The sequence below is a fragment of the Rattus norvegicus genome, chromosome 8 (genome assembly GCF_036323735.1).
Source record: "Rattus norvegicus strain BN/NHsdMcwi chromosome 8, GRCr8, whole genome shotgun sequence".
NCBI lineage: Eukaryota > Metazoa > Chordata > Mammalia > Rodentia > Muridae > Rattus > Rattus norvegicus.
In genome coordinates this window covers 105,983,803-106,009,812 of record NC_086026.1, presented here as the reverse complement: position 1 = coordinate 106,009,812, position 26,010 = coordinate 105,983,803, and the positions used below count along the sequence as shown (strand labels likewise).

The window sequence follows — 26,010 nt, the reverse complement described above, 5'->3', positions numbered from 1 at the left end:
TGAATAAAAACAAGTATGTGTATGTTGTAAATTATCTAACAAATTTAAAGAAAGAATATTTTTAAATTCTCTGGCTAGAGCTCTGATGTCCTGTACAGTTGGTACCCAACATATAATGTCTCCTTTGTCCCCCAACTCATTACACTTCTGATCCCTCAGATGTTATCCTGTATGTGTGTCTGTCCTTCAGAATGCTAATGTCCTTATCTATTTGGTAATCGCTGTGACAGTTTGCTCATCTTGTGTTCTACAATCCATTTACCTACCTTGAAGGGGTTCAGTAACATACTGAATGGTCAGGAGGGAGGGGCAGTTGCCACATTGCACTGCCCTGCAACCCCCTGCTGCATTGGCCTGCGTAGTGTATGTTTAGCCTAGCTATTCCAGATGGAGCTCCCTCATCTGTTAGTTCAGCCTGCTGTGTCCACTGACACTGGTTTGCAGCTCTCCTGACTCCTCCCCTGTGGCTTCCATCAGCATTTCCTTCCTGCCCCACCTTTTACCCCATCGTGTTATCTTGTCTGCTCCCAGGAGAATGCTGAAGAGCTTTTCACTTGTTCCCAGGGATGATTGGTATTTGTTGAATGTTGTTTCCACGGGGAAGTTCTCTCTAACCTCCCAATTTCAAGTAACTTTCCAGTTACATTCTGTTACATCTCTTCAGTTTATTTTCATCATAGTGTTCATCTCTAGTTAATATTTCTCCACCAGTCTTTTTAGAACGCAATAAAAATTTCACTAGGAACCTGTTTTCTGTTTATTGTTCTGTCTTAAATTATTAGGACAGTACCTGGCATATAGTAGACATCCAGTGTATATCTTTTAAAAAAATTATATGTCATGTCTGAATCAACTTAAATTTTAGGCTTTGTACCAAGAAAGTTACTGAACAACTATTTTGTATTAATGTTTTTATTTACAGCAAAAACAAAATCACAGTTAACCAGACACTGTTCTTTGTCAAAAAAAGTCGCAGCATTACTTCCTCGAATAGTGTAAAATAGAATGTTCTTAGCTTCTTATATTTCAACCTGCACGTCCTTAAAAAAAGTTGAGGAAGAAGTAAAAACAAAGCTTGATACTATAAAAACACCATCACAAAATGACAGAAGTCAGAACTGTATTTGTCACTAGCTTTGTCTGTAACAGGATGAGGGACAGATAACCCACGCTGTACTGACATTCATCATCCCAGAGGAGGCCCTTTGACAAACTCCAGTTCTCTTGCCTACGTCTTAAAACCTGTAAAGGGTTAAGGATTCCATCTGAAATCAATTCTCACCCTGTCTCCAGCAGCTCCTAAGTAAGCTGTAGTACTTAGTAGTAGTAACAAAGTCTGCAGTTTAAAACATGCTTTGGAGCTAGCAGCATGGGTCAGAGGGTGCAGGGCCTTGCCACCAAGGTTGGCAAGCAGTTCACTGTCCCCACCTGATAGAAGAAAACTGATGTCATGTTTTCCCATACATGAACTGTGGTGCATGTACATGCACCTACACACACAGACACCAAAATAAAATGTAATTTTTTAAAAATTTAAACAAGGCTGCCCATGGTGGCACACACTTTTAATTCCAGCACTGTGTTCCAGGACAGCCAAAAGAGACCTTCTCTCAAAAAGCAAGATAAATAAATAGAGAAAAACTTAAAAATTCAGGACTAAATAGTTATCTCAATGGTTGAAAGCACCTGTTTTTGCTCAGTTTCTACCACCAACATGGTGGCTAGCAACCATTTGTAACTCCAGTCCCAAGAGATTGAAAGCCCTCCTCTAGCTTTTTGGGGTTGTTTGTTTACTTTTTTGAGGGCACTGGGCACATACGTGGTACACTCACACATATGCGTAGGAGTAGAGATAGATCAGTGCTAGAGCTCTTGTCTAACATGCATCATGCTTTGGGTTTGGTTCCTTGCACATACGCACACACTAAATGTTGTTGTTTTGAGGGCTAACCCTATAAATATTTAGTTGGCAAGACAGACAGGACTCTACGTCATAGTCTATTCTCAGTGGTCAGAGCTCTTCAGCCGGGGCCTCTCAGGGGCTCTCTCACCAGACGCGTTGGTCCTTCAGCCTCCACTTACTTAGTGTTGCGAAGTTGTAATCATATAGGAAATAATTGTCTATATAGAGACCAGACTTACATGCTTTTCCTTGAAAATGTTTTCAGCTGTATGGTAAAAGGCAAGGACAAAGCCATCAAAGTGCTCATCCATGTTATACACAAACCCTCCAGAAGTCTATGCAGATACACAGAAGAAGGACATGCTTCTGTCAGCTAGTGGAATAACCTACAGAATTGACATCTCACCTTCGCGGTTATTACAGTAATTCTTTTAATTTTGTCGTCTCTCATTATTCAGGCAAAGATGCAATTTACACTATTCCAGTAAAGAACATTCTTGCTGTGGAAAAACTGGAAGAAAGCTCTTTCAACAAGAAAAATGTAAGTTGTATAAATATTGATGCATTTTAAATCATCATGTGTAAGTCATTTCAGTATTTACCATTCAGGCCTCTCAGTAATGTCCCAACTCAAGTCAGCTGTTGCCACTCAGCTGGTGCAGGACCCTCCAGTCCCCAGGATGGCTCTTTATTCCTTATCACCCCACACTGACTTGTAGGTCCTCCCACTTTCTCCTGAATCTAAAATTACCTTTGTTGTTCTTACTCAGATAGTGGCCCTCTGCACATGGACTTTAGCACCATTGACTAAGATGGTCTTTGGTAGGACCTGCTCAGTGTGACAGTTCTTTAAGACACATTAGCAGCCATTTCTTAGCCAAGCAAGCTAGGTCTCCTTCTAAGTGCTTTTTCAGTTTGTGTATTATATGTCGTTTTTAAGGCTTCTCTAACTTTTTATCTTAACTGCCAATGAAGATGTTCCAAGTGATCCATACGGAGAAAACGCTGTACATCCAAGCGAATAACTGTGTGGAAGCTAATGAGTGGATCGACATGCTGTGCAGGGTGAGCAGGTGCAACCACAACAGGCTCAGCTCCTTCCACCCGTCAGCATATCTCAACGGAAACTGGCTCTGCTGCCAGGAGACCAGTGAAGGCACACCAGGCTGCAAGCCATGCACTGCGTGAGTAACTCAGTGGTGAAAGAAATTGTGATCCGCAGCCCCTGACCGCCTGTGGACAGGTCTGAGAGCACAGTGCTAAAGAAAAGTAGCTGGACACAAAGGCCACACACTGTGGAAACGTTTCTGTAAACCGTGTCTAGGAAGGCTCGGCTGTTGCCTCATGGTAGAGCGTCTCCCTGACACAAGGGCTTTGGTTGAGGGGCTGGGGATTTAGCTCAGTGGTAGAGCGCTTACCTAGGAAGCGCAAGGCCCTGGGTTCGGTCCCCAGCTCTGAAAAAAAGAACCAAAAAAAAAAAAAGGGGGCTTTGGTTGAACCCTAGTACCACAAAAGTAAAATATATAAAGTAAATTACTATAGACACAAGTGTAAACTAGTGGTGGCCAGGGACTAGATGGGCTGTTGCCTTTTATTATTGATGCATTGTTTTGTAGGTTATAAAAATGTTTTTATTGGGACTGGAGAGCATTAGCACTGCTGCTCTTGTAGAAAGAAGACCCAAGTTTTGTTCCAAAACCTATGGGAGTCTAGCTCCAGGGCACAGGTTGAATACCCTCTTCTAGCCTCTGCAGACTTACGTGTGCATGTATGTACATATGCACACACACACACAGATATACATATACACATTAAAAATATTTTACTTAAATCCTCTTCGAGACTTGAGTTCTTAACAACCAGACCTTGGGATCCTGTTGAACTATCTCAGAAATTAGTTTCTGAAGTCTCTTTTGCAAAATTCTAATTCTAGTTTTAAACTCAATTCATCAAAAATCTTTCTAATGTTAACAAATAATTTTTCCAATATCCTTAATTTTCTTTCTATTATAGAGGCATCCCTGCAGACATCCAGATAGATATTGATGAAGACAGAGAAACAGAAAGAATTTACTCCGTTTTTACCCTCAGTTTACTTAAACTGCAGAAGATGGAAGGTAAACACACACTCTACACTTATAAAACCATTATTTTTCATTACTAATTTCTGGGGTTATTTCTTTGACTTTTTAAAAAGTTAAAAATATTTATAGATTTCCTAAGTTACTGATAATGAAGTTTACAAACCCTCAAAGGAGGAGTTTATCTTATCTATTCATGAAATTAAATAATTATTCTTTTTTTTTTCAGAGCTGGGGACCGAACCCAGGGCCTTGCACTAGCTAGGCAAGCGCTCTACCACTGAGCTAAATCCCCAACCCCTATAATTATTCTTATGTAAATGTGATTGTTCTGTGTCGTAAAATTGATATAATATAGTCACTTGTGCTCTTGTCAAAGAAACTCCCTTTAAATCTTCAAATTTTTTAAATTGTACTACAGATGACATTTGTGGAACTTACTTTTCTGATCGGAGATTCACTGTTCCTTACAGAGGCTTGTGGGTCTATAGCTGTATATCAGGGGCCACAGAAAGAACCTGGTTATTCTAAGTTCACCATCGAGGATTCTGTCGCAACCTTTAAGACAATTCAGCAAATAAAAAGCACCATAGAGAAACTAGATGAACCTCATGAGAAATACAGGAAGAAAAGATCGAGTAGTGCAAAATACGGAAGCAAGTAAGTGTCCTCAGGCTCCGCTCCCCTCACCTGCCAGGCCTCGCCTTCCCGTGTGCATGCTTCCCTGCCCCTCCCTTGGTCGTCTTCAGTCCAGCTGTCTTTACATTGGGGCTGGACTTCATCACTGCTTTGAATGGCGTGGTCAGTTGTAATTCACTCTGAATAGTTCGTAGCTCTTTCTTTTTGTTGTCTCCTTTATATTCTCACAATACAGCATATTTATAATGAATACCAAAAGAGCAAGCTGTCGCAGTGCATAGAAGCATTTGAAGGTTGGTTTCAGGTGCTGCTGCTCAGATGAAAAGGATGAGCTGGCTGCCTAAAGACAGCAACCACTGACAGCACAGGGACTTGTTCCTCTCAGGACACCACACCCCACACCCCACAGTAGCCACCCTGTCAGCTGGCCTGCTCCCAGCAGCAGTAGCAAACTCCTGAGGGAAGTTTTCAGTCTCAACAGTGAAGACCAACCTTATGTAGTGCAGCCACTGAGCACTGTCACTGGAACTTCCCCACTGACATAATCCTGAACCTTTACTCTAAACTACCATCAGAGGAGCCACAGTGGGTCTGAGCCCCATTTTCTTTTTTAAGACAATATCCATAGGGAGAAAAATAAAAGACTATTCCCTCCCTGGTCTGAGAAAAGAAATTTGTCTACAGTAAACCCCCCAGCATTCCCTGGCACACAGCATTCAAAGTGTGATCAAGGACCTGCTAGTTATACAGTCGATGGGGAGGGTTTTAAAAAGTTCATGGGGGCTGGAGAGATGGCTCAGCGGTTAAGAGCACCCGACTGCTCTTCCAGAGGTCATGAGTTCAATTCCCAGCAACCACATGGTGGCTCACAACCATCTGTAAAGAGATCCGATGCCCTCTTCTGGTGTGTCTGAAGACAGCTACAGTGTACTTATATATAATAAATAAATAAATCTTTAAAAAAAAAAAAAGTTCATGGACCAGCAAATAACAGTATTTTCCACAGTGTCTGCTCCTCTGTCATTGATCCTCATACCAGCCTAGCATGCTTTCATCCTACTTTATAGGTAGAAAATTGAGATGCAAGGAAGATAAATGATTGCCCAAGATCTTAGTGGGAGGACTCTAAATCCTTGTTGCACTATTTTAAATAGTCTTTGAAAATTATATTGGTTAGTACTTTTATATTTCTGAATAAGAAAAAATCAGCTTTATTGATACAAATACATTCTTCTTTGGTAGAAAGCTTGACGCTTTACAAAGGTTGTGTTGCAAACATCCTAATTCTGTATTTTCTTCATTACTATAATTGAGTATCTTTCAACAAAAGTTAATTTTGAAGTCCTTCGAAGTTCCTAGCCAAGACTCGACCATCCTTAAATTGTACCCTGTGCAACCACATGGTGGCTCACAACCATCTGTAATGGGACCTGATGCTCTGAAGACAGCAACAGTGTACTCACATAAAATAAATCTTTAAAAAAAACTCAGCTGGGTTTACCGGAAGTCCCACACCCGAGGATCCTGGCCCGCAGCAGCTCTCTGCTCCCAAACCCTGTGGGAGAGAGACCTCACCGCCTGATCAGGTGGGCACTCCTGAGGCTGCAGAGCGGAGGAGACCACCAACACTGCCCACCCCTGCCCACATCCCTGGCCCAAGAGGCAACTGTATAAGGCCTCTGGGTTCCCGTAGGGGAGGGCCCAGGAGCGGCAGGACCCCTGCGCCCGAGACACCGCCGGAACCTGAAGGAAACAGACCGGATAAACAGTTCTCTGCACCCAAATCCCGTGGGAGGGAGAGCTAAACCTTCAGAGAGGCGGACACACCTGGGAAACCAGAAGAGACTGCACTCTGTGCACATCCAGACGCCAGAGGAAAACACCAAACGTCATCTGGAACCCTGGTGCACGGAGGCTCCCGGTTGCTGCCGCCGCGGAGAGGACTTAGGCAGTACCCCACAAGCAAACTTGAGCCTTGGAACCGCAGGTAGGACCAACTTTTCCCCTGCAAGAAACCTGCCTGGTGAACTCAAGACACAGGCCCACAGGAACAGCTGAAGACCTGTAGAGAGGAAAAACTACACGCCCGAAAGCAGAACACTCTGTCCCCATAACTGGCTGAAAGAAAACAGGAAAACAGGTCTACAGCACTCCTGACACACAGGCTTATAGGACAGTCTAGCCACTGTCAGAAATAGCAGAACAAAGTAACACTAGAGATAATCTGATGGCGAGAGGCAAGCGCAGGAACCCAAGCAACAGAAACCAAGACTACATGGCATCATCGGAGCCCAATTCTCCCACCAAAGCAAACACGGAATATCCAAACACACCAGAAAAGCAAGATCTAGTTTCAAAATCATTTTTGATCATGATGCTGGAGGACTTCAAGAAAGACATAAAGAACTCCCTTAGAGAACAAGTAGAAGCCTACAGAGAGGAATCGCAAAAATCCCTGAAAGAATTCCAGGAAAACACAATCAAACAGTTGAAGGAATTAAAAATGGAAATAGAAGCAATCAAGAAAGAACACATGGAAACAACCCTGGACATAGAAAATCAAAAGAAAAGACAAGGAGCTGTAGATACAAGCTTCACCAACAGAATACAAGAGATGGAAGAGAGAATCTCAGGAGCAGAAGATTCCATAGAAATCATTGACTCAACTGTCAAAGATAATGTAAAGCGGAAAAAGCTACTGGTCCAAAACATACAGGAAATCCAGGACTCAATGAGAAGATCAAACCTAAGGATAATAGGTATAGAAGAGAGTGAAGACTCCCAGCTCAAAGGACCAGTAAATATCTTCAACAAAATCATAGAAGAAAACTTCCCTAACCTAAAAAAAGAGATACCCATAGGCATACAAGAAGCCTACAGAACTCCAAATAGATTGGACCAGAAAAGAAACACCTCCCGTCACATAATTGTCAAAACACCAAATGCACAAAATAAAGAAAGAATATTAAAAGCAGTAAGGGAAAAAGGTCAAGTAACATATAAAGGGAGACCTATCAGAATCACACCAGACTTTTCGCCAGAAACTATGAAGGCCAGAAGATCCTGGACAGATGTCATACAGACCCTAAGAGAACACAAATGCCAGCCCAGGTTACTGTATCCTGCAAAACTCTCAATTAACATAGATGGAGAAACCAAGATATTCCATGACAAAACCAAATTTACACAATATCTTTCTACAAATCCAGCACTACAAAGGATAATGTCCAACATAAGGAGGCAAGCTATACCCTAGAAGAAGCAAGAAACTAATCGTCTTGGCAACAAAACAAAGAGAATGAAAGCACATAAACATAACCTCACATCCAAATATGAATATAACAGGAAGCAATAATCACTATTCCTTAATATCTCTCAACATCAATGGCCTCAACTCCCCAATAAAAAGACATAGATTAACAAACTGGATATGCAATGAGGACCCTGCATTCTGCTGCCTACAGGAAACACACCTCAGAGACAAAGACAGACACTACCTCAGAGTGAAAGGCTGGAAAACAACTTTCCAAGCAAATGGTCAGAAGAAGCAAGCTGGAGTAGCCATTCTAATATCAAATAAAATCAATTTTCAATTAAAAGTCATCAAAAAAGATAAGGAAGGACACTTCATATTCATCAAAGGAAAAATCCACCAAGATGAACTCTCAATCCTCATCTTCAATTGGTTTATATACAAGTGTGCAATTTCTAGGCTTGAAAGTAAAATGATGCTATCTGGTGCTGGATAGAGGAGCCTTATTTTTTATTATGGCAGCTTGCTATTTTTCTAACATGGTGATTTGGTTGAACACAATAAAGTACAGTAGTAACTGATCTCCCCCTCTTCCTGGATGAGTGAGGAGATGATTAAATGTTGATGTCAGCATCCTTGAGCATATTCAGATGAGCTTCTGCTTCTGTTGAAAAGGATGCTGTGTTTGATTGTGGTCCGAAGCTTTGAAGCACTACTTGGCATCTCCTTCCTTGGAGGTCTCACTGTTTAAACATAACAGATTTGATAGCTTGTTGGTAAGGTGAGGTCCAGCTTGTCTCCACTAGGTCATCTTCCTGTGAATCCGGTGGTTATACGGTTTTGTTCTAGGGATATTTCATTTTTTTAATAACGGTTTTAGCTGACATTCATGGAGAGAATGAATCCTTAGAACTGTGCCACTAGTGAAAGGAAATCCTGTCTAGAGTATGTTTCTTTACAAAGCTGTGTCACACCATCCTTTGGGCCCTCTGCTGGAAAAGTAGAATCAAGCCTCAAATAATGCCTTTTAAATTGTATCCTCTAGTATTATAGATGTAGGACAGTACTGTATCATACCTCTGTGGATGTAAAATAGCTTGTACCTGCTTTATGATACGTAGTAGTGACCGTGCTTTATCAGAGCTGTTTTTAATGATGTTGCTCAGAATGTTTTCTTTCCAGATGATGATTGAGAAGCTAATTTAAAAAAAAAAATGGTGCCAGGTACCACAAGAGTAACAGAACTGTGCTGTTTTCTCGGGTTTTGTTTTTTTACTTTTTTTTTTTAATGGAGTATGCTGGATGTCTCTACAGTTTTGTTCAGATGACTGCAGAACCTGGAAAAGCTGTTGCTGCTGTTGATGCATAACACACTGCTATTATTGGTCTTTTTATATAAATATAAATATATATATACAGAAAAAAAATTAAAAAATAAAAAAATAAAAAAATAAAAAACTCAGCTGGTGATGGCACTCTTGCCCACTGCCCCTTGCAGTGTTCTTCATACATACTGTTTCTTTCTTTATTTCGGGGAGGACTTGGGCTAAGAAAATAGCTTGGCGTTAGTGTGATTGCCTCACATACAGTTCCCAGCACTGGGGAAGGGTGGGAGTGGGACCACAGTGAACAGACCTTTAGACTATAAATATTTTGCTTATTTTCTTCTCCTATATTATCATGTGAGCTCTATGTATTCTGTGTCCGTTTTGTTCAGTACTGTACCATTAGATTCTAGAATAGTGCTTGAAACATAATACGTGATCAATAAGACTTGTTGAATTAATAAAACAAAACTCAGCATGAACAGTGAAGGAAAATGAAGAGTGCTCAGAGGGTTCTGTATCTGTCACATTGTTAATTTGTGTATTTAAAGAGTATTTTCCTTTTACTGTTTTGTAGGGAAAATCCAATTGTGGGAAAAATATCATAGTGTTTGATCAACTGACGGAGAACTGGAAAATACTCTTATCATCGAGTTTTTCAATTCACCCCATTTGTTCCAGTGTGTAAGAGCGGACATTGGCTTTGAAGACACCTGCTCTTGCAATGTATTTAATATTTAATGATTGAAATTAACTGGGGATCCTGATACTGATGTGTTTATTACTAAAGAATTTGAAAACCAAGATTTCCTTCATAGCCATGCATCCAAATCCATGTCTCTGCAACTTCCTTTCAACAGAAAGGATCTTTCTAAGGAACGTTCCCAAGAAGCTTTGTAATAAGGGAGCACTTGCTAGCAAGAAGCCATCTCTACTTGGAGCACTCCTGTGTCACTCACTACCATCAGTGCCTGCCCTGTGCTGCCAACATTGAGCTTCCAGAGAATTCCAGCTCCTTGTCAGTTCGGAACTTTTCATTAAGTTCATCTGGACCTTCAATCTTTACAAAAAGAAAAGAAAAAAGAAAAGAAAACCTTTTTCCTCTGTTGTATTAGCCATTACAGGTTAGAGAAAGACACAAAAACGCCAGCAAACCATTGAAAGCTGGTGGGTGTCTCTCCTGGTCCTGGGTGTGAGCGTGCTCAGCTGTCAGGGAATGTGTGCTCCTGTGTGCACCATGTTTACATTGGGATGAGTGATGGTGCAGGAGACAATGGACCACTAAAGTGCTCTCCGTTGTTTAACTGTCAGGTACTCATTTTCTTAATTAGAGAATTCAGTTTAGCACTCCTCCTGAGGGCATCTCTTCCCAACCAGAGAAGCAGTGATAGTGAGGAGATCACTTGCCGTTGCCTTCTGCCCCACATCATAGTAAGGGTGTGTAAGGATGCCCTCCGTAGTGTTAGGTCCTGCTCTAACTCGAGAACGGTCACTTGGCGCACTTTAATAATCTGGCACATTCCAGATTGTAGTTTGGATACTCAGTAGTATCTATCTTTTGATCAGTTGAATGATCAGTGTTTAAATATCAAACAGTGCTTTCCTGAAAATGTTGATATCGTATTGCTGTTTCCTCATTGCCTGCTAGCCAAGGGGAGTTAGGAGCAGCAACTGTTGGAATTCCTGTTTTTCCTGACTCTACTTGGTCCTAAACCCTAACTGTAAATAAGCAGTTGAAGCAAGTGCACCCTGAAGAGGAGTGATACACTTGGCTTCCTCAGTATTAAAACCATGGTACTTACTTGTCATTTGAATTCAGAACATTTTCTGATGTGGTACTTTGAACCTTGGGGTATTTACATATGTTCCTGTTGAAAACTGTGACTTATTAGTGTAAGTCTTAACTAGCTGTGATCTTCTGTTTCATTGAACTTAAGCTGTATTTCAGAATATATTTACCAATTATGTTGTTGCTGGGTAATTATTTTTACTTCCTTATTAGGTATTTCTTCTAAAGATCATTAACACAGAATTGTCCCATTAAAAAATCATGACTGATTTTTTTATTTTTTAAAAAATGACTTTTAAGTCAGTACTGGCCTACATTGTGCTATATTGTGACTCTCTGTGTATACTAAAGTTTAAAAGACTCCTTTAAATCTGACAAACTTATAGATCTAATTATACTGTTATAGATGTTTTTTAAAAAGATTAACCATTTAATAAATCTTTCATGAACCTCGTATTAAAATACCTACTTAGATTCTCCAAAATGTCTACCTGAAAAGGGCGAGAGCTGGGGACATTAAAGAGTTCAGGTCTCTTGAGTGGTTTCCAATAATCTGTTGGTTGTTTTATTTAGAGTCTTTCTCCCCCACCCCAACCCCCAAAAGGATGATTTCCTAATGATTTCTTCTTGTTTTTTTGAGACATAGTCTCACTATGTAGTCCTGGCTGGCCTAGAACTCATAGAAATCCATCTGCCTCTGCATCCTGGATGCTGGGATTAAATGTGTACACCACTACAACCAACCCACCTAACATTTCTAATATCAAACTCCAATTACAAATATTTTTTTTTCTTTTCTTTTTTTCGGAGCTGGGGACCGAACCCAGGGTCTTGCGCTCGCTAGGCAAGCGCTCTACCACTGAGCTAAATCCCCAACCCCAATTACAAATATTTTTAATGATCATAGGATCGAAGGGGCCAAAGCTGTATGCATGTATAATTCTGAGAGCTCAATATTGTAGTTCTTTTATTCACATGACCCTTTAAGCAGCCAGCCTGACTGGAATCAATTAGCCAGCTTGGCACAGTATAAAAAGAGAAACATAAAACTAATTTTCCTTCTAAGTCTTCCAATCAGAAGTTACGTCCACAGGACCCTAAGACAATCAAAGCCCTTTTAGGGGCCTTCTGCTCTGCTCTGCTCTAATCTGCTCTGCTCTGCTCTGCTCTTTTAGTACTTGGACTCTTAACTCCATGAGCTCCTTTCTCTGCCTTTTACTAAGAGCATTGAAAAAGCATATATCTATGAAAGGACAGAGAGGGCAGAAGATGACGGGCAGACTCAGCATGGATACTCACCTGCCCCGACTCCAGGTGGAGCCGTGTCTATCCATTGAGACGGCACTGATCTGCTGGGTGCTTTGTTTAGCTTGTTTTAAATTGTCATGGGATAAGACACTGGGCAACTGCAAAGGTTTCTTTACTCCCAGGAATATAATTTATCAAATCAAACTATTTTGTTTACCAAAGAACTATGTTTTTAATATCACAGGTAATAGCTAAGCATAAAAACTGGGCTCTTATTTTCCCAACAAAAAACATCATGTGACTGATGGCTGGGGTTTTGTTTGTGTTTCCAAGGCCTGATTGCATTCTTTTACTGGAAAAGTTCATTCAAGCTAGGTTTTAAAAAACAGATTTCTTTTAAGTGAGCGCACCTTCTAAACTGCTCTAGAGTCTATGGAGTCTCCTATAAAGATAGTCTCAGCAGAGCTTTCCAGTGTCCTCACATCTGTGACAAATGCAAGACTCATTCTAGAGTTAAATGACTGATCATGGTTGATGTTACCTGCTTCCATTTTTAACTTGGGAATTAATATGTTGCTAGTTAATACTGGTTTTTACAGTGTCTTCGTTTGAAAATGTAAGTTATCAGAACGTAATATAGTGAATTTGTGTAACCATGTTGTATTGTTGAGAATGTATTTTTATTTAAATTTTATTTTCTTATGAAGAGTATTATAAAAATTAAAAGCTTTTGTAACTGTCATTTGAAATAACTCAAATAAAGTAGAAGAGTCCTGTCTGCTCTCTGTGAGATCATCCATTCTGTTCCCTGTGAGACCTTCCTGTCTGTCCTCTGTGAGACCGTCCTGTCTGTCCTCTGTGAGGCTGTCCTGTCTGTCCTCTGTGAGGCTGTCCTGTCTGTCCTCTGTGAGACCGTCCTGTCTGTCTTCTGTGAGATCGTCCTGTCTGTCCTCTGTGAGACCGTCCTGTCTGTCCTCTGTGAGACCGTCCTGTCTGTCCTCTGTGAGACCGTCCTGTCTGTCCTCTGTGAGGCCGTCCTGTCTGTCTTCTGTGAGATCATCCTGTCTGTCCTCTGTGAGGCCATCCTGTCTGTCCTCTGTGAGGCCGTCCTGTCTGTCCTCTGTGAGGCTGTCCTGTCTATCCTCTTAGAGACCGTCCTGTCTGTCCTCTGTGAGGCTGTCCTGTCTGTCCTCTGTGAGGCCGTCCTGTCTGTCCTCTGTGAGGCTGTCCTGTCTGTCCTCTGTGAGACCGTCCTGTCTGTCTTCTGTGAGATCGTCCTGTCTGTCCTCTGTGAGACTGTCCTGTCTGTCCTGTATGAGACCGTCCTGTCTGTCCTCTGTGAGGCCGTCCTGTCTGTCCTCTGTGAGGCTGTCCTGTCTGTCCTCTGTGAGGCTGTCCTGTCTGTCCTCTGTGAGACCGTCCTGTCTGTCTTCTGTGAGATCGTCCTGTTTGTCCTCTGTGAGACCGTCCTGTCTGTCCTCTGTGAGACCGTCCTGTCTGTCCTCTGTGAGACCGTCCTGTCTGTCCTCTGTGAGGCCGTCCTGTCTGTCTTCTGTGAGATCGTCCTGTCTGTCCTCTGTGAGACCGTCCTGTCTGTCCTCTGTGAGACCGTCCTGTCTGTCCTCTGTGAGGCCGTCCTGTCTGTCTTCTGTGAGATCATCCTGTCTGTCCTCTGTGAGACCATCCTGTCTGTCCTCTGTGAGGCCATCCTGTCTGTCCTCTGTGAGGCCGTCCTGTCTGTCCTCTGTGAGGCTGTCCTGTCTGTCCTCTTAGAGACCGTCCTGTCTGTCCTCTGTGAGGCCGTCCTGTCTGTCCTCTGTGAGACCGCCCTGTCTGTCCTCTGTGAGGACGTCCTGTCTGTCCTCTGTGAGACTGTCCTGTCTGTCCTCTGTGAGACCGTCCTGTCTGTCCTCTGTGAGGCTGTCCTGTCTGTCCTCTGTGAGATCGTCCTGTCTGTCCTCTGTGAGGACGTCCTGTCTGTCCTCTGTGAGACTGTCCTGTCTGTCCTCTGTGAGACCGTCCTGTCTGTCCTCTGTGAGGCTGTCCTGTCTGTCCTCTGTGAGGACGTCCTGTCTGTCCTCTGTGAGGACGTCCTGTCTGTCCTCTGTGAGGCCGTCCTGTCTGTCCTCTGTGAGGCCGTCCTGTCTGTCCTCTGTGAGGCCGTCCTGTCTGTCCTGTATGAGACCGTCCTGTCTGTCCTCTGTGAGACCGTCCTGTCTGTCCTGTGTGAGACCGTCCTGTCTGTCCTCTGTGAGGCCGTCCTGTCTGTCCTCTGTGAGGCCGTCCTGTCTGTCCTCTGTGAGACTTACTGAACGTCAAACGTCTGCCCTTGCCTGTCACTGGAGGAAAGTCCAGCGGCAGCACCTCAGAAGCCCTGGGCTTTGCCTGCACTTGAGCAGGCCGCCCGACGCTTGTTGCTTATTCCCTAACTTCTCTGTGGCCTGCAGTCTTCATCAGTCAGCTCCCATCTTCCCCAGAGGAAGGCAGGCATGGAAGGATGTACTCCACTCAGGCCAGGCAAACAGAACTGGGCCTGTTGACTTTAAAGAAGGCCCTTCTGCTCTTTAAAAGCAAAACAAACAAGCATTAAAGTCCCAAAGACTCAAAGCCCACACTGACGTGCAGACACCTGTAGCTGCCCATTTGTATAACCTCAGTACCTCACCCTTCCAGTGTTAACATCTTGAGAATATATATGGCAGCACCAAAGACTAGGCTAGAGATAACTGAGGCCCCCACAGAAGCAGATCTTTCCCTGGGTGCCTTAGCTGCCTTTAGCTCCCCTACATAAACAACGGCCCCTGTGACCCCATAAGGGTTTACCATTAACAAAGAGTGGGGGTCTGAACCTCTTTCATGCTAGCCATGTTAGAAACTCAAAGCAGTGATAAATGCCAGTATTTAACAAATACCACTGTTCTTTCTGACAGTTCACGAGCAGGTCAGAGGTTGGTTGGTTGGTTTCCATTTTTTTAATTGTATAGTCAAGGTTGGCCTTGAACTCCTGATCCTCCTGCCTCCCAGTGCTGTATTAAAAACATGCATAGGAGCTGGGGATTTAGCTCAGTGGTAGAGCGCTTGCCTAGGAAGCGCAAGGCCCTGGGTTCGGTCCCCAGCTCCGAAAAAAAGAACCAAAAAAAAAAAAAAAAATTTGCACCAACATATCCAGCTCTATATCCTGAGTAAACATACTGTTCTTTAAAGGACAGGAGCCATAGTTTGAATTTCCCTCTCTAGCTTACATGATTCCAAGAATGAAAAATGCCTACCAAGTATAATTGCTTTCTACTCCATGTAAGTGCCTACTGCTACAGTCCTCTGCAAGCTTTTCACAGGTTTTTTTTTTTTTTTTTTTGGATGATTTGATATTCTTAAACTGACCAATATCTGTTGCTTTTCATATGCATCTTCACCTGAAGTCCCGTCTTTGGTGACTGTTTTAGTTCCAAGGTTTCAGCACCGAATGTAAGGTGCAGGGAAACCATTGAACTAGACTTCAGCCCAGTTAGAAAGAAAGGTTCATTGGGAATCAAACTGCCAAGGCTGTCTGGGAGGTGGCAGGGGCAGAAAGAAGAGCAAAATGATGGAAAAGCAAGAGATTTTTATATGACAGTCAACAGAGTGGCAGTCTTTGAGCTGATACAGACTGTTCATGTTGACAGGGAACCAAATCCCTTGCCCAGGTAGTTGACCTTTGGTGGCAAGATTAAGAGAGGTTCCTGGTTAGCAGAAACACACCGTTAAGCCTCTGTTTACCCAGCCAAAATCCTGTGTAGGACATTAGCCTCAGCACTGCCATTTTGAGGGGCAGCTTTGAGCTAACAGTGACTAAAAAGCTCATGCCTTAAAATGCTGTGTCATGTGATTTTAGGAACAGCATCTGTACTCTGAGGCCTGTATGTCAAACTGACATTGAGAAGGTGAAACTTGTTTAAAGTTCTATTAAGGGGGTTGGGGATTTAGCTCAGTGGTAGAGCGCTTGCCTAGCAAGCGCAAGGCCCTGGGTTCGGTCCCCAGCTCTGAAAAAAAGAACCAAAAAAAAAAAAAAAAAAGAATTTTATTGTTTCATATTATTTGAACCTTTCTGCTTTTCTTTTCTGACTTGTTTCTTTGAGATGGAGTAGAGTCTTAGATGTATAAATTTTACTCCAAAAGGAAGAATTCTTGGGAGCAGAGACAACCTTGTCTTCTAAATCGAATACACCCTTCTCAGCTCTTATCTTGAACCACACTGCCTGTGAGGAGAAGGAACCCTCGTTTTACATGGATGCCTAATGGAGTCTGTGGCTCCAGAGAGGCAGAGCAGAGTCTGCGAGCAGGAATGGAGCTGAGGAAAGAAGTGTGAATTAAACAGTCAACAGCATGGTTTTATAGTCAGAGAAGAAAGTAACTGGCAAACCAGTGTGATAACCCTCAACAGAAAGCAAATGCAAACAGCTAGGCTTGGCGGCACAGCCTAATTTAGTTCACATCCAACTGGAGCTACATTTAGTGTGTGTGTGTGTGTGTGTGTTTGTGTGTGTGTGTGTGTGTGTGTGTGTGTGTGAAAAAGATCATACACCATGATCGAGTTGATCTCACTCCAGAACTTAACATAACAAATTAGCAAATATAATAAATCAAGGCCCAAATAAAACACCAGTTAGAGCAGAAAAGCTCTTAGCAAAATTTCACATATGTTGATAGTAAAGCTCTCACACCAAGTAAAGGAACATAACAGAAGCTGTGTACGACAGACGGATAGTTAGCCAGGCACTAAGTGGGGAAACCGGGTGAGGTAAACATATCTGCTCTTTACTCCTGCTTCAAAAATGGTGCTTAAAACCTCGGCCAGAGCAATAAGATGGACAGAAGGGAAAATAAATAGGTAAAAGGTGAAGTCAGGCAAGGACATTAGAAAATTAAAAAAGAAAAAAACAAAACAAACAAAAAAAAAAAACCACCTCCCAATAGTTGTGGATCAGAATTGCTATTGTAGAAATGAACATGATACTGAAAATAACTTACATATTCAGCAGAATCCCTGTTAAAATCTCAATGAGATTCTTTCGAGACAGAAACAAAAGTTCTCGCATAGCCAAAGCAACTTGAAGCTAAGAGAAGCACACTGCAGAAACTGCTCCATTTCACACTCTACCCCTGAGCTGCAGGGCAGAGCCTGGAGCTCCAAACCAGCATGGAGCCTGGTAAAAGCACAAATGTACACCAATGGGATAAAGGGCTCAAAAATAAACCCATGCAATTATAACCGTATGATTCTTAACAAAGATGCCAAAAACATTAGAGACAAGGCAAGTCCGATGCCGTGCAACTCGCAGCAGAAGCCCAAGGCTTCAGGACTGCATGATACCCGGTGAGTGCCTCTGTCCTCAGTGGGAGACGCTTCCAGCCCCACTGTCCATCCCTTTAAGCCTCTGTTTAAAGGAAAGCAGTTCGTGGGTCAGTCCTTGCAAGAGGTCTGACCTACAGCCCAGCTCAAAGCCACCATTTGACACTACAGGACCCAGAAACATTCCTCTGTGGTTTGAGTGGGCCCAATAGGAAGTGTGAAGGGTAACCACACCAGTCACCAGTGACCTGAATATGGGTCAGGTGACAGACACATTAAATGTCAGCTCGTGGGGGGGCGGGGGGGCACTAGATCACTAAGGTGAGCCCTGCCTGTGAGTTCCAGAAGAGGGCACTATGTCACAATGGGGCTGTCACCCCTGGCCTTGGGCTGCAAATGGGAAGTGGACCACACATGCATTTCCCTGCACTCTGCTCAGCTCCCTTCTTAATGTGTGCTTGTCCCCAGGCCCGCAGCCAAAATCTATCTGCTGCCAACAGGGCCTTCCTCCAAGCTCCGAGGATCCGCCAGCCTCCCAGACCACCTGAGCGGAGTATTCCTCCGGCTCCTCCTTTCTCTACCTCAGACTCAGCCACCAGGCTTAAATACCCAAATCTTAGCAAGTTCAGGCAGCCACAGAAGAATTAAGCACCTCGGGCATCTTAGTCTCTCCCCAGAAGTATGGTGCCAGGCAGACTCTTGATCCCCTGAGTACAGCACTGTACCCAGCACCTAGGAACTAGCCAGGGTGGCCTTTTTTTTTTTTTTTTTTTAAGTCTATTTTATTATCAGGACAGGGTCTCACCAAATAGGTTTGGCTAGCCTTGAACTCATCCTGTAGTATACACTGGCCTCAAACTCAAAAATATCCTTCTGTCTCTGTCTCCAGAGTATCATGATCAAAAAGACATGCACCATTGGCCTAGAATGACCTAATAGTGCAAACAGGTCTCTTCTCTAAATCTTCGCAAGCCTGTTTCCCAGCCGTGAGTTAAAGTTTTAGAAACACTGCAAAGAAAACTGTATTAAGCTAGCTGTTCCCAAGTGAGGCCCAGCAGTACCTGGGCACTAGAGGAGCAGGCCTTCAAGCCAACCCAGGCACCCTGTGTCAACAGAGAGCCCAGCAAGAGGCTCTATAATGTGGCCTCCAGGGGTTCAGAGGCTCCTCAAGTTGGAGTGCCCACGTGAGCCATGGTCTGGAAAGGTGGGCATAGTTGGCAGACCTTGAGAGGCCAGCCTCTACTTGATACCCGCTGAGGAGGGAACCCAGACTTGTCCTCATTGTCTCGCTGGGGGAAGGCAATTCCTGGAAGCACAGGTTCTTCTGATTTTGGAGGTGTCGACAGGACCCTGGGAGAGAGAGCTGAAGCCGCATCCATGTGGCGAGAAGCCATCCGAGATAAGAAATTAAAGTTCCCCAAATATTATTGTTGAGCGGACTTAGGACAGCTCTAGTGTGGTGCCGTTTACACAAATATTGTGAATCACAGTAAGTGTGTTTATCTTCTTTTACCTTCGGCAAATAAGGAAACATCTGTGGGGCTGTGGATATTTATTTATTTTTGAATGAGCTTGGTAATGGTGGAAATATTTTGTACAAGATTATAGAACCCCGGGGCTAAAGCCCTGCCCCTGAGGAGGAATGAGCATTAACTGGTAAATAATGTAGACATTCCCTTCTACTTGAGACCCCAGTGCATAAATCCTTACGTTTTAGTGTCAAGACTACAACCATCTTGTGTCTCAACAAGGTGTAAGGTCAGCAAATGGAAAAAGAAGCTGGTTTTAACAGAGGGTATCTGGCCCAATAGCCTCAAATCACGGTGCCTTTTCTGTGCCTCCTTCTGGTTCTTTCTCTGTTATAAAGAGGAACTGAGAGAAGCCAGAGGTGGCTGTGGACCCAGACTGCCAGTCTTGCCTCAAGCCAACCTGGTTTTGTGGATTCTTAACTGCAGGTGCCACAAAATAACTGCCAGAAACTTCTTGCCTGAAAGTGTCTGTTGATGTCCATGGTAGGTGTTTAATGCAGGCAAGAAGGGCTGGCTGCCTTGACCTGTGAGACATCACCAAAAGTGAAACAGTCCAGGGAAGAGTACAGTGAGGCCTGCAGATGTGGCCCAGTGTTTGCCCCACTTCAGATCCTGTAAATGCAGCACATTGACAGATGAAACACTTCAAGTTGAAGGGATTTGAGCAGATGGCAGGAACAGGAAAGCCATCCTCACAGTCTGCCTTCTCCTTGAAGCAGGTGATGATGCCCTCAAGTGGACGCTCCTTCCCTAGCCCTGAGGGACAGGTCAGAAGAGAATCGAGGGTCCAGATTCATGGTTAAAGCTTGCTTCTCAGTCACAGGCCTAGAGCTCAGTACCCGGCACCAATGTGGGGTACACTTACAGCCACCAGTAACCTCAGCATCTCTGTGGGTACAGACATGCATACATGCACGTGCACGCATGCAGGAGCGCGCACACACAGGCACACGATTATTTCTTTTAATGAAAAGAACACAGACAGGCCAGGATGCAGGTGCCCAGCCCTTAGCAGTGGATCAGACTTCCATACATCAATCAGCCAGTGTTCACACTTCAGCAAGTTCACACATCTGTGTGTTCATTCTTCCGGCCTTCTTTTCCTTGTAGAGTCTCCCATGTTGCTTTCATAGTTTGTATTAAGGACATGTGTGCTTCTGCGCTCTGAGCCTTTTGTTTCAGTAATCTTGGGCCATAAAATCCAGGACAGGTGAAAAAAATGTTCTATTCTTTTTGGGATTTTTGTTGTTGTTTTGTGTTTTAAGACAGTCTTGCTATGTAACCCTCAGATTCACTGTATAGCCCCAGACTAGCCTCAGACTCACAGTAATCCTCCTGCCTCAGCTTCTAAAGAACTAGGTTTACAGATGTTCACCATCATCCCCAGCTAGGAGGATGTTTTGGTTTAATGAGCGGTCCATATGTCAATAAGTATCAGATTATGCAGACAAATTTATTCCATTTACCGTATATCAGTAGCACATGTGTGTGGCGTCTGTGTGTGCAGATTCATGTGTGTATTGCACGATGATCTGCATCTTTGAAGAACGGTCACTTCTTTTAGTGACCGCTTTCTTCCTGACTTGGACTGAATGGATCATGGACCCACATAAACGTTTGTGGTATGCCATTAAGGAACAGAGAAATGGAGAGGGAGGGCAGGAAGGAGGGAGGAGGGAAGGAAGGAGAGAAGAGGGAAGGAAGGAGGGAAGGAAGGAGGGAGGAGGAAAGGAAGGAGGGAAGGAAGGACGGAGGAGAGGAGGGAAGGACAGAGGGAGGGATGAGGGAAGGAAGGAGGGAGGAAGGAAGGAGGGAGGAGGGAAGGAAGAGAGGAGGAGAGGAGGGAAGGAGGGAGGAGGGAAGGAAGAGAGGAGGAGAGGAGGGAAGGAAGGGAGGAGGAGAGGAGGGAGGGAGAGTGTATTCTGGGTGAAGTGCACACCTGTCTGAGTAGGAGAGGCAGAGAATGAAGACCTCCTCTCCTTTGACAGGACTGCAGAGCAGTCAACAACTTGAGTATCTGTGGTCTGCCAGGGTACAAACTGTCTTTTTAACTCTCACACGTCTTCTAAATAGGATTATTGGACCTATTTTACTAGGTGAAACTAGTGTCAGCAAGAGACTGTGAGAAATTTATAACAGGACATTAGAGCTGTCCTCTAAGATCTCAAACTGGGACCATTTCTAGCTGGTGGGTTTCCAAGTGAATGTTTTTATGCTTATTTCTGAAAAATTTTATAATAAACGTATCTATGATTAACCAAAGATATCCTTGCCTTAAAGTGATTATAACCACTGTGTGATGAGATTTCAGTGCTCACACTGGTCCACGAGGTAGAAGTGAGACCCAAAGGAATCAAAGATGACAAGGCAGGCAGAGTTAGTTCTGGGGCTCCAAGTCCAGTGTCCAATCCCTTTCGGGACTTCAGATCCACAGGCAGCCGAATGCCTCCCAACCTCTTGATTCCTAAGGACACTTTCCGTTCTCGGTGACATGTGCTCAGGGCTAGACTGGCTGACGTCCTATTTACTTTTTCCTCTTCGAACTATTTGAAGACTATTTCCCAGGGTCCCACTGGATGACTTTCCACACGCAGATAGTTCTCTAAAGGCCCACTTGATGCGCGGCTGACATTTTATAGTCCTCTGCTCCCTTTTCTACAGTTTATGAGTGAGCTTTTTATAGAAAACAATGCAATTTGTCAAGGAGCCAAAAAGAGCACCAGTTAGCTGAAAGTTCTTCCCAAAAAAGTAGCAGAGAAAGCAGCAGTTGGGGCGAAGAGGCCCTGACGAGTTTCACTCCAAAGACACGTGACTGGGGCAGGGGAGGAGCGGGAGGGGATGGAGCCGGGTGAAATTAACTCCTTCGTCATTGGAAGGAAGAACAAGGGCCATGTGCACAGGAGCTCTCCCACTGAAAAATGGGAATGCGTTGTATCCAAGTTTATGTCTGCCTTTTCCTTTGCTATGGAACAAACATTGTTCCTCTAACCTCTTTTCTGGGGCCTGGTGGGTTGCTTGTCTCACTACACGGGATTTGCAGCATCTGTGTGCTAGTGAGGACTGAAGCTGACTCGATTTCCCATGACACGAGTGGCCAACTATGGCGCAAGGGCCAATCATGTTTTTTGTATACTCAATACTCTGGTGGATGTTTTAGTTTTTACACTTTATTTATTTTTATTTTATGTGCCTGGGATGCATAAAATAAATTTTAGCCTGCATGTATGTATTCCACCTGTATGCAGTACCTGTGGAGGCCAGCAGAGGGTGTCAGAATCCCTGGAATGAATGGTTGTGAGGCCAAACACAAGTGCCAGCCATCTCAGCTTTCCTAATTGGTAAAATAGTAAATTGATTAAAAATAAAAATAAAAAAAAGGTAAAAGTTTGTAAGTGGTAAAATACACAGAGAACCACCGCTTATCACTTTGACCACTTTTAAGTGTACAGTGCAGTAGTGTTACGAACACATAGTCATATGATCATTTTCTGGAATGTTCTCTTGCAAAACTGAAACTCAGGCTGCTGGGACGGTTCAGGGATAAACCATTTGCCTGACGACCTGGCTTTGAGTCTAAGAATGAACAGTGAAGGTGGAAGAAGAAAATCATCTCCACAACATTGTCCTCTGGCCTCCACGTGCAAACCTTGTGTGGTTTGTGAGCGTGGACTCCATAGGCTCATATGTTTGAATGCTTGGTCCTTAGTTAATGGAATTGTATGGGAAGTATTGGGAGGGGTGGCCTTCTTGGAGGAGGTGTGTCACAGAGATGGGCTTTGAGGTTTAAAAGCCTATACTAGGCGTTCTCTCTCTCTCTCTCTCTCTCTCTCTCTCTCTCTCTCTCTCTGTGTGTGTGTGTGTGTGTGTGTGTGTGTGTGTGTGTGTGTGTGTGTGTCCAGCTTGATATAAGTTTTCAGCTGCTGCTCCAACATCATGCCTGTCTGCATAACTCACCTTCTGAGATGCTTTCTTTTTTAAATTGCCTTGGTCATGCTGTCTGTCCGTAGCAATAGCAATAGAAAAGTAACTAAGACACTATGCTACACTCACAATGGCACACAGGCCATGGTATACACACATATGTCCCTATATCTGTTTGTTTGTCTGTCCGTCTCTCTCTCTCTCTGTCTCTCTCTCTCTCTGTCTCTCTCTCTCTCTCTCTCTCTCTCTCTCTCTCACACACACACACACACACACACAATACCTTTTTAAAAATACACTGAAATTCTAATCCTATTAAGTAATCCTTATTCACCTCCTCCTGCCCTGGTAGTCACCAATCTACCTTCTGTCTATAGGGATGTGACTACTCTATATAAATTATGTAAATTGAATCAAACAGTTGTTATTTTCTGAACCATTCTCTGCAGCTAGTCCAATGAACTTTTAAAAGTATTTTATTTTTTGTGTGTAAACATGTGTGGTATAAGAACTTTGTGTGTATGTGTTGGTGTGTGTACAGCTATGGGTATCCCTGAGCAAGTACAGAGGCCAGAGGAAGATGTCAGGGGCTGTCTTTATCACCTCTATTGTATTCCTGTCAGGATCTCTCAGTGAGCCTGGGATAGGTCTGAAGGCTGTTCCTGTTGCCATCTTCCCACAGCACTGGGCTTGCAGGCAGATGCGATCACTCTGGGCTTTTTACATGGGTGTCAGGGATTTGAACTTAGATCCTCAGGTTGAGGTATCAGACCCTGCAATAGGCTTTTTTTTTTTTTTAAGATTTATTTATTTATTATGTATACAATGTTCTGTCTACACAGCCAGAAGAGGGCAGCAGATCTCATTACAGATGGTTGTGAGCCACCATGTGGTTGCTGGAAATTGAGCTCAGGACCTCTGGAAGAGCAGCCGGTGCTCTTCACTGCTGACTCAACTCTCCAACCCGCAATGAACTTTATAGAATATGGTTCTCATCTCTTAGAAATGCCTTATTTCACTTTATTCCTCCAGGTCATCCATGTTGTGTGTGTGTCAGAATTTCCTTCTGCTTAGAGCTGGATGTCTGTCATATTTGTTTAGTGACTTGCCTGTCACTGACATTTGGGTTTTCTATCCTTCCTGGATTTTGGGGATCACCAGGATCATGGGGAACAAATCCTGTTTTCAAAATCTTGGAGCTGTATGCCCAGAAATGGAATTACTAGCCCATAAGGACATTCTAGTTTTTACTATTTCAGCAACTGCCATACTGCTTTCTGTGGTGGTTTATAGGTATGATAACAAAGGCCTCTTCACGTCCTTGCAACCAACCTTTATGCACACTCTCGCTCGCTCGCTCTCTCTCTCTCTCCCCTCTGTCCCCTCTCCCTCTCCCCTCCCCCTTTCCAGTCCCCCTCTCCCCTCCCTCTCACCCTCCCCTTGCCCTCCCTCTCCTTCTCTCTTCCTCTGTATTTGCTAATAGCCATGCTATACTTTATAAAGTTCTCTTCTTCAGCTATTGATTCATGGGTATAAGCACAGGGACTTGTGTGCCACAGGTGTAGAAGACAACCTGCCAAATTAAGTCCTTTCCTTCCTACATGTAAGGCTCAGTGATTGGACTCAATTGAACTCAACCTTTCCAAGCCATCTTGCCTACCTAGCACCCACTCCCCTCCACCCACCCTGTGGGGTTTTTTTGTTTTTGTTTTTGTTTTTGTTTTTGTCTTTTTTTTTTTTTTTTTGGTTCTTTTTTTTTCGGAGCTGGGGATCGAACCCAGGGCCTTGCGCTTCCTAGGCAAGCACTCTACCACTGAGCTAAATCCCCAACCCCTGTTTTTGTCTTTTTTAAACAAGGTCTCGCTATATCATTTTGGTTAACCTGGAACTCTCCACATAGACCAGGCTGGACCAATATCACAACTATCCACTTGCCTCTGTAGTGCTGGGATTAAAGGTGTGCAAACTTTGTGTTTGTTTGTCTGGGGTTTTGTTTTGTTCTTGTAGAGGCAGGGTCAAGCTATGTGGGCCAGGCTGCCCTCACATTGGAGATGTTCTGGCCTCAGCTTCCTGGGTTACAGAGGTGGACCATTGTGCCCACCTCTGATGATTTTTCTTTCTCTTTCTGAGACAGAATTTTGCTATGTAGCCTTGATTGGCTTAGAACTGTGAAGGCAGGGCTGGCTTCACATCTGCAGCAATCTTCCTGCTTCTGCCTCGCAAGAGCTAGGGTTACAGCAGTGAGCCACTATTCTCAGGAACTGCTTTTATATTTTTAATTGTTGAAAAAAATCAGAAGAAAAATAACATTTCTTGGGATCTGAAAGTCTGTGTTCTCCGAATATTGTCTGGGAACGCACTGGTATTCCTTCATTTGCATATCATCTAAGCCCCTGCTTTTGCACTAAATACCAGATATCAGTGGTTTCAACAGATATCATAAAGCATTTACTATCCGCCATTTATACAAAATAGATCGCCAATGCTACCGTAAGGTCAGGATGACAGCCAGCCAACTTGTCCTGAAAGCCACCTACAGATCCACTAGCAGCCTTGGTTCTTGAACTCCCTCCTTCTAGATCCTCCCCTGCCCCTCCATTCAGTGTCCTGGCTCCTCATGCCCCTCCCCAGGCCTGCAGGCTCTGAGGATGCCAACGCCCCACCCCCAGCCTCTCTCTCTCCTCCAGCCTCAGCCACAGCATTTGCTGAATCTGAGATCTACTCCCCACCCCCAACAGACCAGAAGAAGCACTTCAGATGGACGGACAGACGGACTCCAGGCCTTGTTGCCAGGCTGTCCTGAGCTGCTACAGCTCCCGGCTCTGCCTCCCATCTCACTGTAGAAGTGCTAAAGCAGAGGTGCACAAAGACTGGCTTTTCACTTGGGTTGGGATGGAACTCCGTCTGTCAGGCTTGTGTGGCCAGCTGGCACTTCTACTCACTAAGTCACCTCCCTGGCCCTGCAACCAAACGTCCGCCAGAACTTTCTGTGG

The 26,010-nt window shown here is 43.9% G+C and overlaps 1 protein-coding gene across 2 annotated transcripts in view; it reads left to right on the top strand.

Annotated features, from left to right (window-relative positions):
- Window positions 1–13,016, top strand: part of Rasa2 (RAS p21 protein activator 2) — a 119,489-nt gene extending 106,473 nt beyond the window's left edge. The window contains exons 20-24 of one of the 2 annotated variants that reach the window (XM_039080892.2): window positions 2,362–2,444; window positions 2,879–3,087; window positions 3,917–4,020; window positions 4,458–4,644; window positions 9,779–13,016. In XM_039080892.2, the coding sequence (XP_038936820.1) occupies window positions 2,362–2,444; window positions 2,879–3,087; window positions 3,917–4,020; window positions 4,458–4,644; window positions 9,779–9,809 (614 nt within the window). In that variant the 3' untranslated portion in view covers window positions 9,810–13,016. The remainder of the gene's footprint in view (window positions 1–2,361; window positions 2,445–2,878; window positions 3,088–3,916; window positions 4,021–4,457; window positions 4,645–9,778) is intronic. The other variant, NM_001105724.1, reaches the window with a different exon arrangement.
- Window positions 13,017–26,010: the final 12,994 nt, after the last annotated feature.